General features: G+C 45.3%; 1 protein-coding gene across 4 annotated transcripts in view; it reads right to left on the bottom strand.

Moving 5' to 3' along the window:
* Positions 1–3,023: 3,023 nt before the first annotated feature.
* Positions 3,024–13,140, bottom strand: part of ttc33 (tetratricopeptide repeat domain 33) — a 74,364-nt gene continuing 64,247 nt past the window's right edge. For all 4 annotated transcript variants that reach the window (XM_059974268.1, XM_059974269.1, XM_059974271.1 and 1 more), the window contains exon 5: positions 3,024–3,713. In XM_059974268.1, coding sequence (XP_059830251.1) covers positions 3,402–3,713 — 312 coding nt within the window. In that variant the 3' untranslated portion in view covers positions 3,024–3,401. The remainder of the gene's footprint in view (positions 3,714–13,140) is intronic.

The raw sequence follows: 13,140 nt of genomic DNA, 5'->3' as shown, positions 1-13,140 counted from the left end.
GCTGACAAGTGCGGATGGAGTTCAATCCAAAATTGTGGTGATTCACTTTGGAAAGTCAAACTTGAAGACAGTATACAGGGTTAATGACAGGACTGTCAGCAGTGCAGATAAACAGAGGGATCAGGGTCCATGTCCATGGATCTCTCAAAGTTGCCGCAGGCGTTGATAGGCAGATAGTGTGCTGGCCTTCATTAGTTGTGAGACTTGAGTTCAAGAGCTGTGGCATGTTGCAAATCTATAAAACCCTGGTTAGAGCACACCTGGAGTATTGTATTCAAATCTGGTTGTCTTATTAGGAAGGATGTGGAAGCTTTGGAGAGAGTGCAGAGGAGATCTATCAGTTTGTTGCCTGGATTAGTGAGCATATCCTCTGAGGATAGATTGAGTGAGCTGGAGCTTTTCTCTTTGCAGTGAAGGAGGATAAGAGGTGACTTAATAGAAGTATATGAAATAGGGGCAAAGACAGTACTTAGCTAGAATATTTTTCCAGGGTGTAAGTGGCTAATATGAGGGAATGTAATTTTAAGGTGATTGGAGGGAAGTTTTTTTTTACATAGAGAGTGATGGGTGCACGGAATGCACTGCCGGGGGTGGTGGTAGAGACAAGCATATTTTGAGGATACTTAAGAGACTTAGTTAGGCACACAGATGGAAAATAAATGGAAGGCTATATGGGAAGGAATGAAATTAAATCAAAATCAGAAATCAAATCGTCTAATTATCCTTCAAACCATACAACTGAAAGAGACAACTGGGACCAAAGTGCAAAGCATTCAAAATAGCAAGCAAACATTCAAAAATAGCAGATAGTGTAATTCAAAATATCGAGCAAAGAAGTAAATTCACTCTACAAAAACATAAATAGTCCAGGACCTGAGTGACAATGTCCAGCGATCGATGGTAGAGTCTCCCGGCAACATGATTCCACAGCTCAAACACAGGGGGCAGCAATGACAGGCCCACAGCCGAGTGCGGACGCCATGCTGTAGCACTTCCACGTCTCTCACCTGGTCTTCAGCAGCCGGCTAGCTCAAGGCTTGAGGCCTAGTTCTCACTACAGCTGAGGCCACACAGCTCCCATGTTGCCTGTCCCACCACCAGACAAGGGTAACAGGCCTGTGGCAACTTACATTATCACTGTCCAACGGTGTCCTGCGATATCAAGTGTAACGTCCGAGGCAATTTCCCACGGTTTTACTGCACCAAATCTGACGTTTCTGAGTAGCGGGCTGCAACATGGACTGCAGCCAGGTCAGCTCCTCTGGACCCAAACTGGCTCCTCCTCAGTCAGCCCCTTTGACATCTTGGAAAGCCCTGCTGCCAACACCAGTCCAGATACTCTGATCAACAAGCAGCTCACTGATGGAGCCCTGCAGTACCTGATGTTCTTGGTGTAGGATTGTCTTTGGATCATAAAAATCACATTTTATAAAGAAAAAAGCACCTTTGGATAGCCCCCAAGTGGCCACAGCATTCACACATACCGCCATCTTACCAGAAGAAAGCGTTAGGTTGATATTGAAGGAGGTTATTTCATGGGCAGGAGGGCCTGTACTGTTAAATGTTTGATGAAATCACAAAATTCCATGTCTAGTCCCAAGGGCTGTAACTTTGCCCAGTCAAAAGGTGAGATGCAGCTCCTACGACTGAGGAAGGAGCAGGAGATGGGGTCAGAGTGGGAATGGGATAGAGCAATAACATCACAAGCAACTGGTCATCCCTGAAGGGTGAAGAGTTGGTGATGATCAGATGTGGATAAATGACCACATGGATCTCTGTTATAAATGGACATCCTCTATTCTGAGACTATATCCTCCAGTTCTAGACTCCCCCACTTTAGGAAACATCCTCTTCACATCCACTCTGTCTAGGCTTTTCAATGTTTGATAGGTTTCAATGAGACCCCCACCACCCCATTCTTCTAAACTCCAGCAAGTACAGGCCCAGATCCATCAAATGCTTCATACATTAACCCTTTCATTCCTGGGATCAACTCGTAAACCACCTCTGGGCCTGGGCACATCCACGGGAATTTGGGTAAGGATGGCGATGCTTGGAATCCCATATCACGGAGGGTTGCAAAGACTCAATTGTTGAGGATATTCTGGTCAGACGGTGAAAAATCTTACTTGGAGAACATGAGATTAGTGTAACAAAGGGTCAGCCATGAGGATGTCCCAGTAAACTTGCTCTTGGGGCTGGCCAAGACAGTTAACCATGGGTCCTGGAAACAGGCAGAGGGTTCAGCGAGCTCAGCCCATGTCCGGGGTATGTCCCTACCTGGGTGTCCCAGCAAAAGGAACAAGTGGTGTGCACTGGTACACTGGAGATGTTCTGGAATCTTTAGGCAAAGTCATCCTAGAGATGGGAATATTTAAGTTCAGGTGGTGTTAGTCACTTATTGTCTCTGTGGTTGCTACAGTATTGTACAATTGTAATTTGCAATAAACACCATTTTGTAAAAAAAACACATTCTGATCGAAGAATCCAGAACTAGAGGGCCGTATAGCTTCCATGGCTGCTATTTCTTACTTTTGTCCTAGAGCTTGGTTTATGACAATGATCCCAGGGACGACAGCAATATTCTATGAGAGCGTCTGACGGCTTTGAGCCTGTATTCTGGAGTTCAGAACAATGGCTGGGGGGGGGTGGGGGGGCTCTCATTGAAACCTACCAAATATTGAAAGGCCTAGATTGACTAGATGTGGAGAGTATGTTTCCTAAAGTGGGGAACTCTAGGATCAGACAGCACAGCCTCACAATACAAGGATATCCCTTTAGAACAGAGCTGAGGAATAATTTCAATAGGCAGGTGGTGGTGAATCTGTGGAATTCATTGCTACAGAAGTCTGTGGAGACCAAGTCATTGGGTATATTTAAAGAGGTTGATAGGTTCTTGATTAGTCAGGGCGTCGAAGGTGGAATGGCAGAGCAGACTCGATGGGCCAAATGGCCTAATTCTGCTCCTGTGTCTTATAGTCTTCAAAGGGTTGGCAAGCTGGAAAGGACTGACATACACCAGGTCCACAGACAGGCAAAGCTTTATTGTACGCATGAGCTGCAGACACCAATGTGCCACTCGACCAGCCCAGGGTTCCCAGGGGGGCACACAAAACCTCGGGAAGTAGCAGCACCCCCATCTCCCACCTTGGGAGAACATCCACAAACTGAGGGGCTTCATTCTCCGCCTGAACACTCTGACCTTGACAGGAATTCCCGGGCTGGCCTGATGATAACCCGTTGAACCGGATGCATGTTGAGAAGAATAGGCCAGCACATAGTCCCAACATCGAAGCAATGAGGAATGGAACTAGTCCTTTAGGGGCAGGGCCCCAAGGGAGCAGGGTCCAGCAAACTGCCCATGGAGAGGGATGTCCTGTTCCTACTCCCCGTAGCTGCCACTACCGGGCCTGGACAAAGCCTCGAGCTTGCAGGCCGAGGCCCGCCCCACTCCTTGGCGCCTCCACATACACGGGGCTGCCGGCCGGGCAGGGCTGCCTGTCTCGCTCGGCAATAGCCGCGCACGCCTCCACCAGCTCCTCGCTCTCAAAGTCGTAGTCAGGCAGGTCAGCGGCGGGGGCCTGTCTCTGCTGGGCAGCCTGGCTCAGCTCTCGCTGCCTCCTCCGTAGCTCCACGGCCCAGCCTAGATCGTCCTCCCACAGTGAGCTCTCTGCCGGGAAGGTGTGCACTGCCTGCTGGAAGCTCCTCAGTGCCTGCAGACACAAGGGGAGGGAGGAAAAGGCTGAAGTGAGACTGAGCACTGAGAGGTGGGGGGGTCTAAATATACTACCTCACAAACCTATGGAAGAGCAGCAGATCTCCTAAAGATGAGGGGATACCCAAGAAGTTCCTGATACCCTTGGAACACTAAAAATATACTGGTACAGCACAAGAACTGTCCATTTGGCCCACAAGGTCCAAGCTCAACACAATACCTAACTAAGCTAATTCCATTCTGCCTCCACTTGATCTACAGTATATCCTGCCATACCCTGCATATTCAGGTGTCCAACAGCCCATTGAATACCTCTATGGTATCAATCTCCACCACCATCCCATCTCTATGGTATCAATCTCCACCACCATCCCATCTCTATGGTATCAATCTCTACCACCATCCCATCTCTATGTTATCAATCTCCACCACCATCCCATCTCTATGGTATCAATCTCCACCACCATCCCATCTCTATGGTATCAATCTCCACCACCATCCCATCTCTATGGTACCTCTCTCTACCACCATTCCACCTCTATGGTATCAATCTCCACCACACCCCATCTCTATGTTACCTCTCTCTACCACCATCCCATCTCTATGGTACCTCTCTCTACCACCATCCCATCTCTATGGTACCTCTCCCTACCACCATTCCACCTCGATGGTATCAATCTCCACCACACCCCATCTCTATGGTATCAATCTCCACCACCATCTCACCTCTATGGTACTTTTCTCTACCAACATCCCACCATTATGGTATCTCTCCCTACCACCATCCCACCTCTATGGTATCTGTTCCAAACACGATCATCCCAGGCAGTGCATTGCAGGAATTAAGCGCCAACAGAACTTTGCCGATACAGCTCCATTAAACTTTCTCCCCTCAGCTTAATGAATGCCTTTGGTATTCAACATTTCCTCCCTGGGATTCTGACTGTCTACCATATCTAAGATTATAATTAATTATCCTGTGTCAGATCTCCTCTGAGCCTCTGCTGCTCCAGTGAAAACAACCCAAGTTTGTCCAGCACATGCTCTCTAATCCAAGCAGCATCCAGGTAAACCTCTTCTGTACCCTCTCCAAGTGTGGACTAACCAAAGCTTGATAAGTTGCAACAGGACTTCCACCTAACGCCTGACCACTGAAGGCAAGAATGGCATACAACATACAAAATTCTAGATCTCTCGATGAAGGCTCCTGGCTCAAACATCAACTCCAAATTCCTCTCCATTGATGCTGATCGACCTGCTGAATTCCTCCAGTATATGCAGAACATTTTGTGTTTAAGCATGTTGAACACCTCTAACACCCTACTGACTTGCGCCCCAGCTGCTTTCGTACATCCATGGTGTTAAGGGTCCTGCATATCCTTCAATTCCTCTAATATCCAAAAGTAAATCTGTTCTAAATGCATTTATGACTAATCTCCACACCTTCTGGGGTTAAGATTGGTCTTATTTGTCACATGTACATTGAAACACACAGCGAAATGTATCGTTTGTGTCAATGAGGATATGCCGAGGGCAGCATGCAAGTGTGGCAATGCTTCTGGCTACAAAACAGCGTGCCCACAACTTACTAACTCTCACTGGTATGTCTTTGAAGTGTGGGAGGAAACTGGAGTACCTTAGGTAAAGCCACACGATCACAGGGAGGACACACAAACTCCTTCCAGACAACGGCGGCACGGAACCTGGGACAATGGCACTATAAAACATTATGCTAACCGCTACGTGACTGTGCCATGAATCCCAAAGATTCACTTCTGCTGGATTTAGAAATTTCTTATCTTTGTCCTCACAGCTGTGGTCTTATGCTGGAGAAACACTCTGCATCCAACCTGTCAAGCCCTGTGAGAATTTTGTTAGGTGTCTGTGAGATTTCCTCTCATTCTTTTGACCTTCAGATGTAGATTCACACTATTCTATTCCTGAAACCAATCTGGTTAATCTCTGCAATACTCCCTCTGTCACGAGTACATCTTATAAAACATTGCTTGTCCATTTCCCCCTCCAGAGACAGTTCAACGCACTGAGTTCCTCCAGCAGTTTGCTGTTGCTCCAGATTCCAGTATCTGCCATCTGTCTTGTTTCCACATAACTTAGCTCGGGAGATCCAAACTGTACACAATACGCCAAGGGCAGTCCCACATTCATATTTAACTGTATGAAGCTATCCTCTTATCCTTAGCCCAATACGAGACCTAGACTGGGTGGAATGCACCCAGAAATATTTGTTAAAGCAGCTTGCGGTGATTCCTATCTCTCATTTCAGGACTGAACATGAGCAAATAGTGGGTGTCTGCGGATGAATCCTTGTAAGCACAATTCGGTCAGCCAGTCACTAAACACTACAGCACAGAAACCTGTCTTAAGACCCATCCAGTCTGTGCCGAACTATTAATCTGCCTGGTTCCATTGACCTACACCCTCCACACCCCACCCATCCATGCACCTGTCCAAATTTCTCTTAAATGTTGATATCAAATCTGCACCCACCTCTGTCGCTGGCAGCTCGTTCCACATTCTCACCACCCTCTGAGTGACATAGTTCCCCCTTATAGAGTCATAGAAAAGTACAGCACAGTAACAGGCCATTTGGCCCATCCAATCCATGCCAAACCATTAAAACTGCCTCCTCCTATCACCCTGCACCGGGACCATAGCCCTCCATTCCCCTAACATTCATGTATGTACCTATTCAAACTTCTTTTAAATATTGAAATCCAACTTGCTTGAGTCACTTACACTGGTGGCTCATTCCACACACTCATAACTGAGTCATGTTCCCCTTAAACTTCTCACCTTTCACCCTTAACCCATTACCTCTAGCTGTAGTCCCACCCAACCTCAGTGGAAAATGCCTACTTGTATTTACCCATCTGTATCCCTCATAATTTTGTATACCTCTACCAAATCTCCTCTCAATCTTCTACGTTCTGGGGAATAAAGTCCTTGAAGTAACCATGGAAAAGGATAATGTTGAATCTAGAGTTAGGTATTATAACAACACTGGGCTAACTTCCAATTATGTGAGACTAAGTCTGGTGAATGCAGGATTGGTGCGATTGCCAGAGGGGAAAATAGTATCTGACCATTGGGAGGTGTTCAAAATCAAGAGCTGACATGTGGAGGTTGTTAAAAGACTGACTGCAAAGAGTAGAGAACAGGTATTTTCCAGGCAGAAGGAAAGACAAGGAGGGAAAGGTAAAAGAACCTTGGATGTTGAGAGAGGTGATACATTTAGTCAAGCAGCAAGAGGAAACATGTGTAAGGTTTAGGAAACAGGGGCCTTGAAGATGAAAAAGAAGCCAGAAAAGAATTCTAGCCAGAAAAATTTAGCAAGTTTTCAGAAGATACAAAGATTGGAGGTGTTGTAGATAACTGGCAGAGGATACAGTGGCATATATCAGTTGCAAATGGAGTTTAACCTGGCCAAATGTGAAGAGTTGCACTTTGTGAGAAAGTACACTGTTAATGCCAAGACCTTTAACAGTGTTGATGTGCAGAGGGATGTTGCGGTCAAAGTACCATAGCTCCCAGAAAGTGGCTACAGAGTTGATCAATGGTAAAGAAGGCATATGACATGCTTGCCTTTATTAGCCAAGGGTTTGAATTCAAGCATTGGAAAGTTATTCCAAATTTTTAAAACACTAGTTAGGTCACATGTGGAGTAACATCTCCAGTGCTAGATGCCCCACTACAGAAAGGATGTTGAGACTTTGGAGAGGATACAGACGAGGTTTACCAGGATGCTGCCTGGACTAGAGGGCACGTGCTTTAACAAAAGTTGTTTTCCCTGAAGTGGCGGAAGCTGAGGAGAGATCTGATAAAGGTTTATAAGATTATGAAATGCATCGATAGAGTAGACAGACAGGATCTTTTTCCCCAGAGTTGAAATGTCTAATACCAGAGGTGAGAGGGGGCAAATTCAAATGAGATGTGATGGGCAAAATTCACACACTGCCTGGCATGCACTTCCAGGAGTAGTGGTGGAAGCACATATGATAGAGATTGTTCAAGAGGCTCCTGGATAAGCCTTCATTTTGGTATGGGTTTATTATTGTCACATATACCAAGATGTAGTGAAAGGCCTGTCCTGCACCTTGCTCCTGCAGATCAAATCACTACACAGTACTTCACCATGGGCCCTAGCCCCTGAATTTCTGGACTGCAAAGATCCATTAATCAGGATGCACATTATCAATTATAGCTCAGTATTCAATACCATCATCCCCTCAAAACTAATCAGTAAACTCCAAGACCTGGGCCTCAATATCCCCTTGTGCAATTGGAACCTGGATTTCCTCATTTGTGGGCCCAGTCAGTTCAGATTGACAAAAGCCTCTCTTTCACAATCTCTATCAACACAGGAGCACCACAGGCCCTGACCAATCAAGAAACTTTCAACCTCTGCCTTAAATATACTTAGACTTGGCCTCCACAGCTGCCTGTAGCAAAGAATTCCACAGATTCACCACTCTCTGGCTAAAGAAATTCCTCCTCTTCTCTGTTCTAAAAAGACACCCTTCTATTCTGAGGCTGTGTCCTCTTGTCTTAGACTCTCCCACCACAGGAAACATCCTCTCCGCATTCACTCTGTCAAGGCCTTTCACCATCGGATATGTTTCAATGAGGTCACCCCTCATCCTTCTGAATTCTAGTGAATACAGGCCCAGAGCCATCAGACACTCTGCATATGACAAGCTGATAGGTGGTGTCATACCCCACCCTGTTCAGGGACCGATTTTCCAAAGATGGCTTCTTTAACCCCTCTATCAAACCACCTGACCTCCCTGTCCAAAATGTGCACATTGTTATCGTCAAAGGAGTGTTCCTTGCCCTGTAGGTGTAGATATTCAGCCAAGTGTTCACCTGAGACGTCAGCCCTTCTATGCTGGGCAATCCATTTGTGAAGTGGTTGTTTTGTCTTACTGATACACAGATCTGTGCCGTTCTCATTGCATTGGATAGCATATACAACTGGCTACATCTCAGCCTGGTATGGAAACACAACTTCCCTTGAACAGAAAATCTTATAAAATGTAGTGGATTCAGCCCAGTACATCATGGGTAAAACCTTCCTGACAACTGAGCACATCTACATGAAATACTGTCACAGGAAAGCAGCATCCATCATCAGGGACCTCCACTACCCAGGACGTGCTCTCCTCCCACGGTTGCCATCAGGAAGATGGTTCAAGAGCCTCAGGATCCACACCACCTGGTTCAGGAACAGTTACTACCCCTCAACCGTCAGGCTGTTGAACCAAAGGGTATAACTTCACTCACCCCATCATTGAAATGTCACAACCTATGGACTCACTTTCAAGGATTTGTCATGTCATGTTCTCAACATTTTTATTGCTTATTTATTTATTATTATGGTTTCTTTTTTTTTGAATTTGCAGTTTGTTGTCTTCTGCACTCTGGTTGAACATCCCAGTTAACGGTCTTTCACTGATCCTTACTCTACAGATTTGTTGAGTATACGCACAAGAAAATGAAATTCAAGGTTGTATATGGCAACATACATGTACTTTGGTAATACTTTGAACTATTGCAAGAAACATAAGGTTGTAGGTAAATTTAACTTTCCACATATTGACTGGGACTCACATCCTGTAAAAGAACTAGATGGAATGGAGTTTGTCAAATGTGTTCAGGAAAGTCTCTTTAATCAGTACGTAGAAGTCCCAATGAGAGAGTGTGCAATACTTGATCTGCTATTAGGGAATGAGAAAGATTTTCGATGAAAGCCGTTCATTGGAGGACTGCACAGACACAACAGAAGTGTTCCTGTGCAAGTCCAGAAAAACAGCTTTAAAAAGCAGGAAGTTTTTCAGCAGGAGTTGTTGATTGGAGTACTGTGCAGACGAAATAGAAGAGTTCCTGCGCAGATCAGCAAGGAGTCTTAAGAACCCAGTCTCTATAAAAGAGAAGTAACTACCTAGTGGAGCAGTCATCGTGGAAGCAGTTGTCATCAGAGTAGCCTGAGTCAGAGTAGTAAGAATTTGGCTCAACAAGGTTTCAGCAAGAACAAGCAGAGGTAAGGTAAGTAGGTAAGTTCATTTCTTATTTAACTCGAGAGAAAAGGGGGTATGTCTACAGAGCCTGTGTTCTGTTCTGAGTGCCAGATGTGGGATTTCCAGGAGACTCCCAGCTTCCCCAAAGGACACATCTGTGTCAAGTACATTGAGAGACCATGTTAGGCAACTGAAGCTGCAGCTCAATGACCTTCAGCTTGTTGTGGAACAAGTCATGGTATATAGATAGAAAAAGGGAGGAGGTCCTGAAAAAAAGAATACAGGGAGTTAGGAAGGAAGCTGAGAAGCAGGACCTCAAGGGTAATAATCTCAGGATTGTTGCCTGTGCCATGTGACAGCAAGGATAGGAATAGAATGCATGATAGAAGGCAGATAAATGCATGGCTGAAGAATTGGAGTAGGGGAGGGATTCAGATTTCTGGATAAATGGGACCTGTACAAAAGGGATGGGGTTGCACTTGAATCCAAGGGGGACCATATTCTTGCAGGCAGATTTACTAGAGCTATTGGGAATGGTTTAAACTAATATGGCAGGGCGATGGGAACCAGTAAGATAGAGCTGAGGATGGACCAGCAGGTTTACCAGTAGATGATGGACGTAACATGAATGTAAGGAATGACAAGCCAATGATGGGTACAAATGCAGACAAAGCAAAGAGTTCAATTGTACCACAGAGGCAAAATTCAAAAGGGCAATGAATGAAGGACTGAAGGTGTTGTACTTAAATGCACATAGCATTCGTAATAAGGTGGATGAACTCATGGTGCAATTACAAATTGGTCAGTATGACATTGTGGGAATCACTGAGTCGTGGCCGAAATGCGGCCGCAATTGGGAACCTAACATCAAAGGATATACTTTATATCAAAAGGGCAGGAAGGCAGAGGTAGTGGTGTGGCTCTGTTGGTAAGACATAGAATTACATCTTTGGAAAGAGATGACATAGGGTCAGAGAATGTTGAATCTTTGTGGGTGGAGTTAAGAAATTGCAAGGGTCAAAGAACCATTATGGGAATCATATATAGTAGCCAAGATGTGGGGTTGAGATTGCAAAGGGAGGTGGAAAAGGTGGTAATGACACAATTGTAATGGGGAGTTCAATATGCAAGGGGATTGGGAAAATCAGGTTGGTGTTGAATTGCAAGAAAGAATTTGCTGAATGCCTATGAGATGGCTTTTTAGAGCAGCTTGTGCTTCAGTCTATTCGGGGAAAGGTTATCTTGGTGTTGTGTAATAACCCAGATCTTCTTAGGGAGCTTAAGTTAAAGGAATCCATAGGAGGCAGTGATCATAATATGATTGAATTCATACTGCAATTTGAGAGGGAGAAGCATAACACACACATATCTGTATCACAATAGATTAAAGGGAATTACAGAGGCATGAGGGAGGAGCTTGCCCAGGATTCCAGTGGGGATGACGGCAGAGCAGAGATGGCTGAAGTTTCCGGGATAGTTCACAAGGTGCAGGATAGATATGACCTACAGAGGAAGAAGTTCTCAAATGGCAGGGGTAGGCAGCCATGGCAGACAAAGAAAGTTAAGGACTGTATAAAATCCAAGTAAAGGGCAAATAAGCTACCAAAAGTGAGTAGGAAGTTGGATGATTGGGAAGCTTTTAAAATCCAACCAAAGCCAATTAAAAAAGCTATAAGAAGGGAAAAGATTAAATATGAGGGCAGACTAGCCCATAATATAAAGCAGGATACCAAATGTTTTTTTCAGTTATATAAAGAGTAAAAGAGAGGTGAGTGTTCAAATTGGATCACTGGAAAATGATGCTGGTGAGATAGTAATGGGGGAGAAAGAAATGACAGATTAATTTAATGGGTACATCGGTCTTCACCGTAGATGACACTAGCAGTGCGCCAGAGGTCTGTAAGTGTCAGGGAGCAGGAGTGAGTCCCACTGCTATTACAAAGGAAAATGAGCAAGGCAAACTGAGTGGTCTTAAGGTGGATAAGTCACCTGGGCCAGATGGACTTCATCCCAGAGTCCTGAGAGAGGTTGCTGAAGAAATAACGGATGCATTGGTCATGATCTTTCAGGAATCACTTGATTCTGGCAAGGTCCCAGAGGACTGGAAAATTGCAAGTGTCCAGTCTTAAAGAAGGGAGGAAGGTAAAAGAAAAGAAATTATAAACCAGTTAGCCTAACGTTAGTGGTTGGGAAAGTGTTTGAGTTTACTTGAGGTTTCAAGGTACTTGGAGACTAAATTAAATCAAAGTCAGAATGGTTTCCGTAAAGGGAAATCTTGCCCGACATATCTGTTAGAGTTCGTCAAGGAAGAAAAAAAAAGGGTGGACAAAGGAGAGGCAGTGGATGTCACTTACTTCGACTTTCAGAAGACATTTGATAAGGTGCCACATGAAGCTGTTTAACAAGATAAAATTGCATGATGTTATAGGAAAGTTACAGACATAGAGGAATGGCTGACAGGCAGGAGGCAATGAGTGGGAATAAAAGTGGCTTTTTCTTGTTGGCTGGCCAGCTGGTGGTGTAGTGGCATCAGTGCTGGACTTCGGAGTAAAAACTCCCAAGTTCGAATCCAGCCAGCTCCCTTGCACGCTTTCTATCCGAGCAACACACACAAAATGCTGGTGGAACTCAGCAGGCCAGGCAGCATCTATAGGAAAAAGCACTGTTGACATTTCGGGCCCAGACCCTTCATCAGGACTAACTGAAATAAAAGATAGTAAGAGATTTGAAAGGAGGAGGAGGAGGGGGAAAACTGAAATGTTAGGAGAAGACCGGAGGGGGTGGGGTGAAGCTAAGAGCTGGAAAGGTGATTGGCAAAAGGGATACAGAGCTGGAGAAGGGAAAGGATCATGGGACGGGAGGCCTAGGGAGAAAGAACAGGGGAGGGGAGCACCAAAGGGAGATGGAGAACAGGCAAAGAGTAATGGGCAGAGAGAGAGAAAAAAGAAAAAAAAGGGGGGGAATAAATAAATCAGGGATGGGGTAAGAAGGGGAGGAGAGGCATTAACTGAAGTTAGACAAGTCCATGTTCATGCCATCAGGTTGGAGGCTACCCAAACGGTATACAAGGTGTTGTTCCTCCAAACTGAGTGTGGCTTCATTTTGATAGTAGAGGAGGCCATGGATAGACATATCAGAATGGGAATGGGACACGGAATTAAAATGTGTGGCCACTGGGAGATCCTGCTTTCTCTGGCGGACAGAGCAAAGGTGTTCAGAGAAATGGTCTCCTAGTCTGTGTCGGGTCTCACCAATACATAAAAGCACCGGACGCAGTATACCACACTAGCCAATTCGCAGGTGAAGTGTCACCGCACCTGGAAGGACTGTCTGGGACCCTGAATGGTGGTAAGGGAGGAAGTGTAAGGGTAGGTGTAGCACTTGTACCAC

This window comes from Hypanus sabinus, chromosome 7, assembly GCF_030144855.1.
Source record: "Hypanus sabinus isolate sHypSab1 chromosome 7, sHypSab1.hap1, whole genome shotgun sequence".
NCBI lineage: Eukaryota > Metazoa > Chordata > Chondrichthyes > Myliobatiformes > Dasyatidae > Hypanus > Hypanus sabinus.
This window is presented reverse-complemented; position numbering and strand designations above follow the sequence as displayed.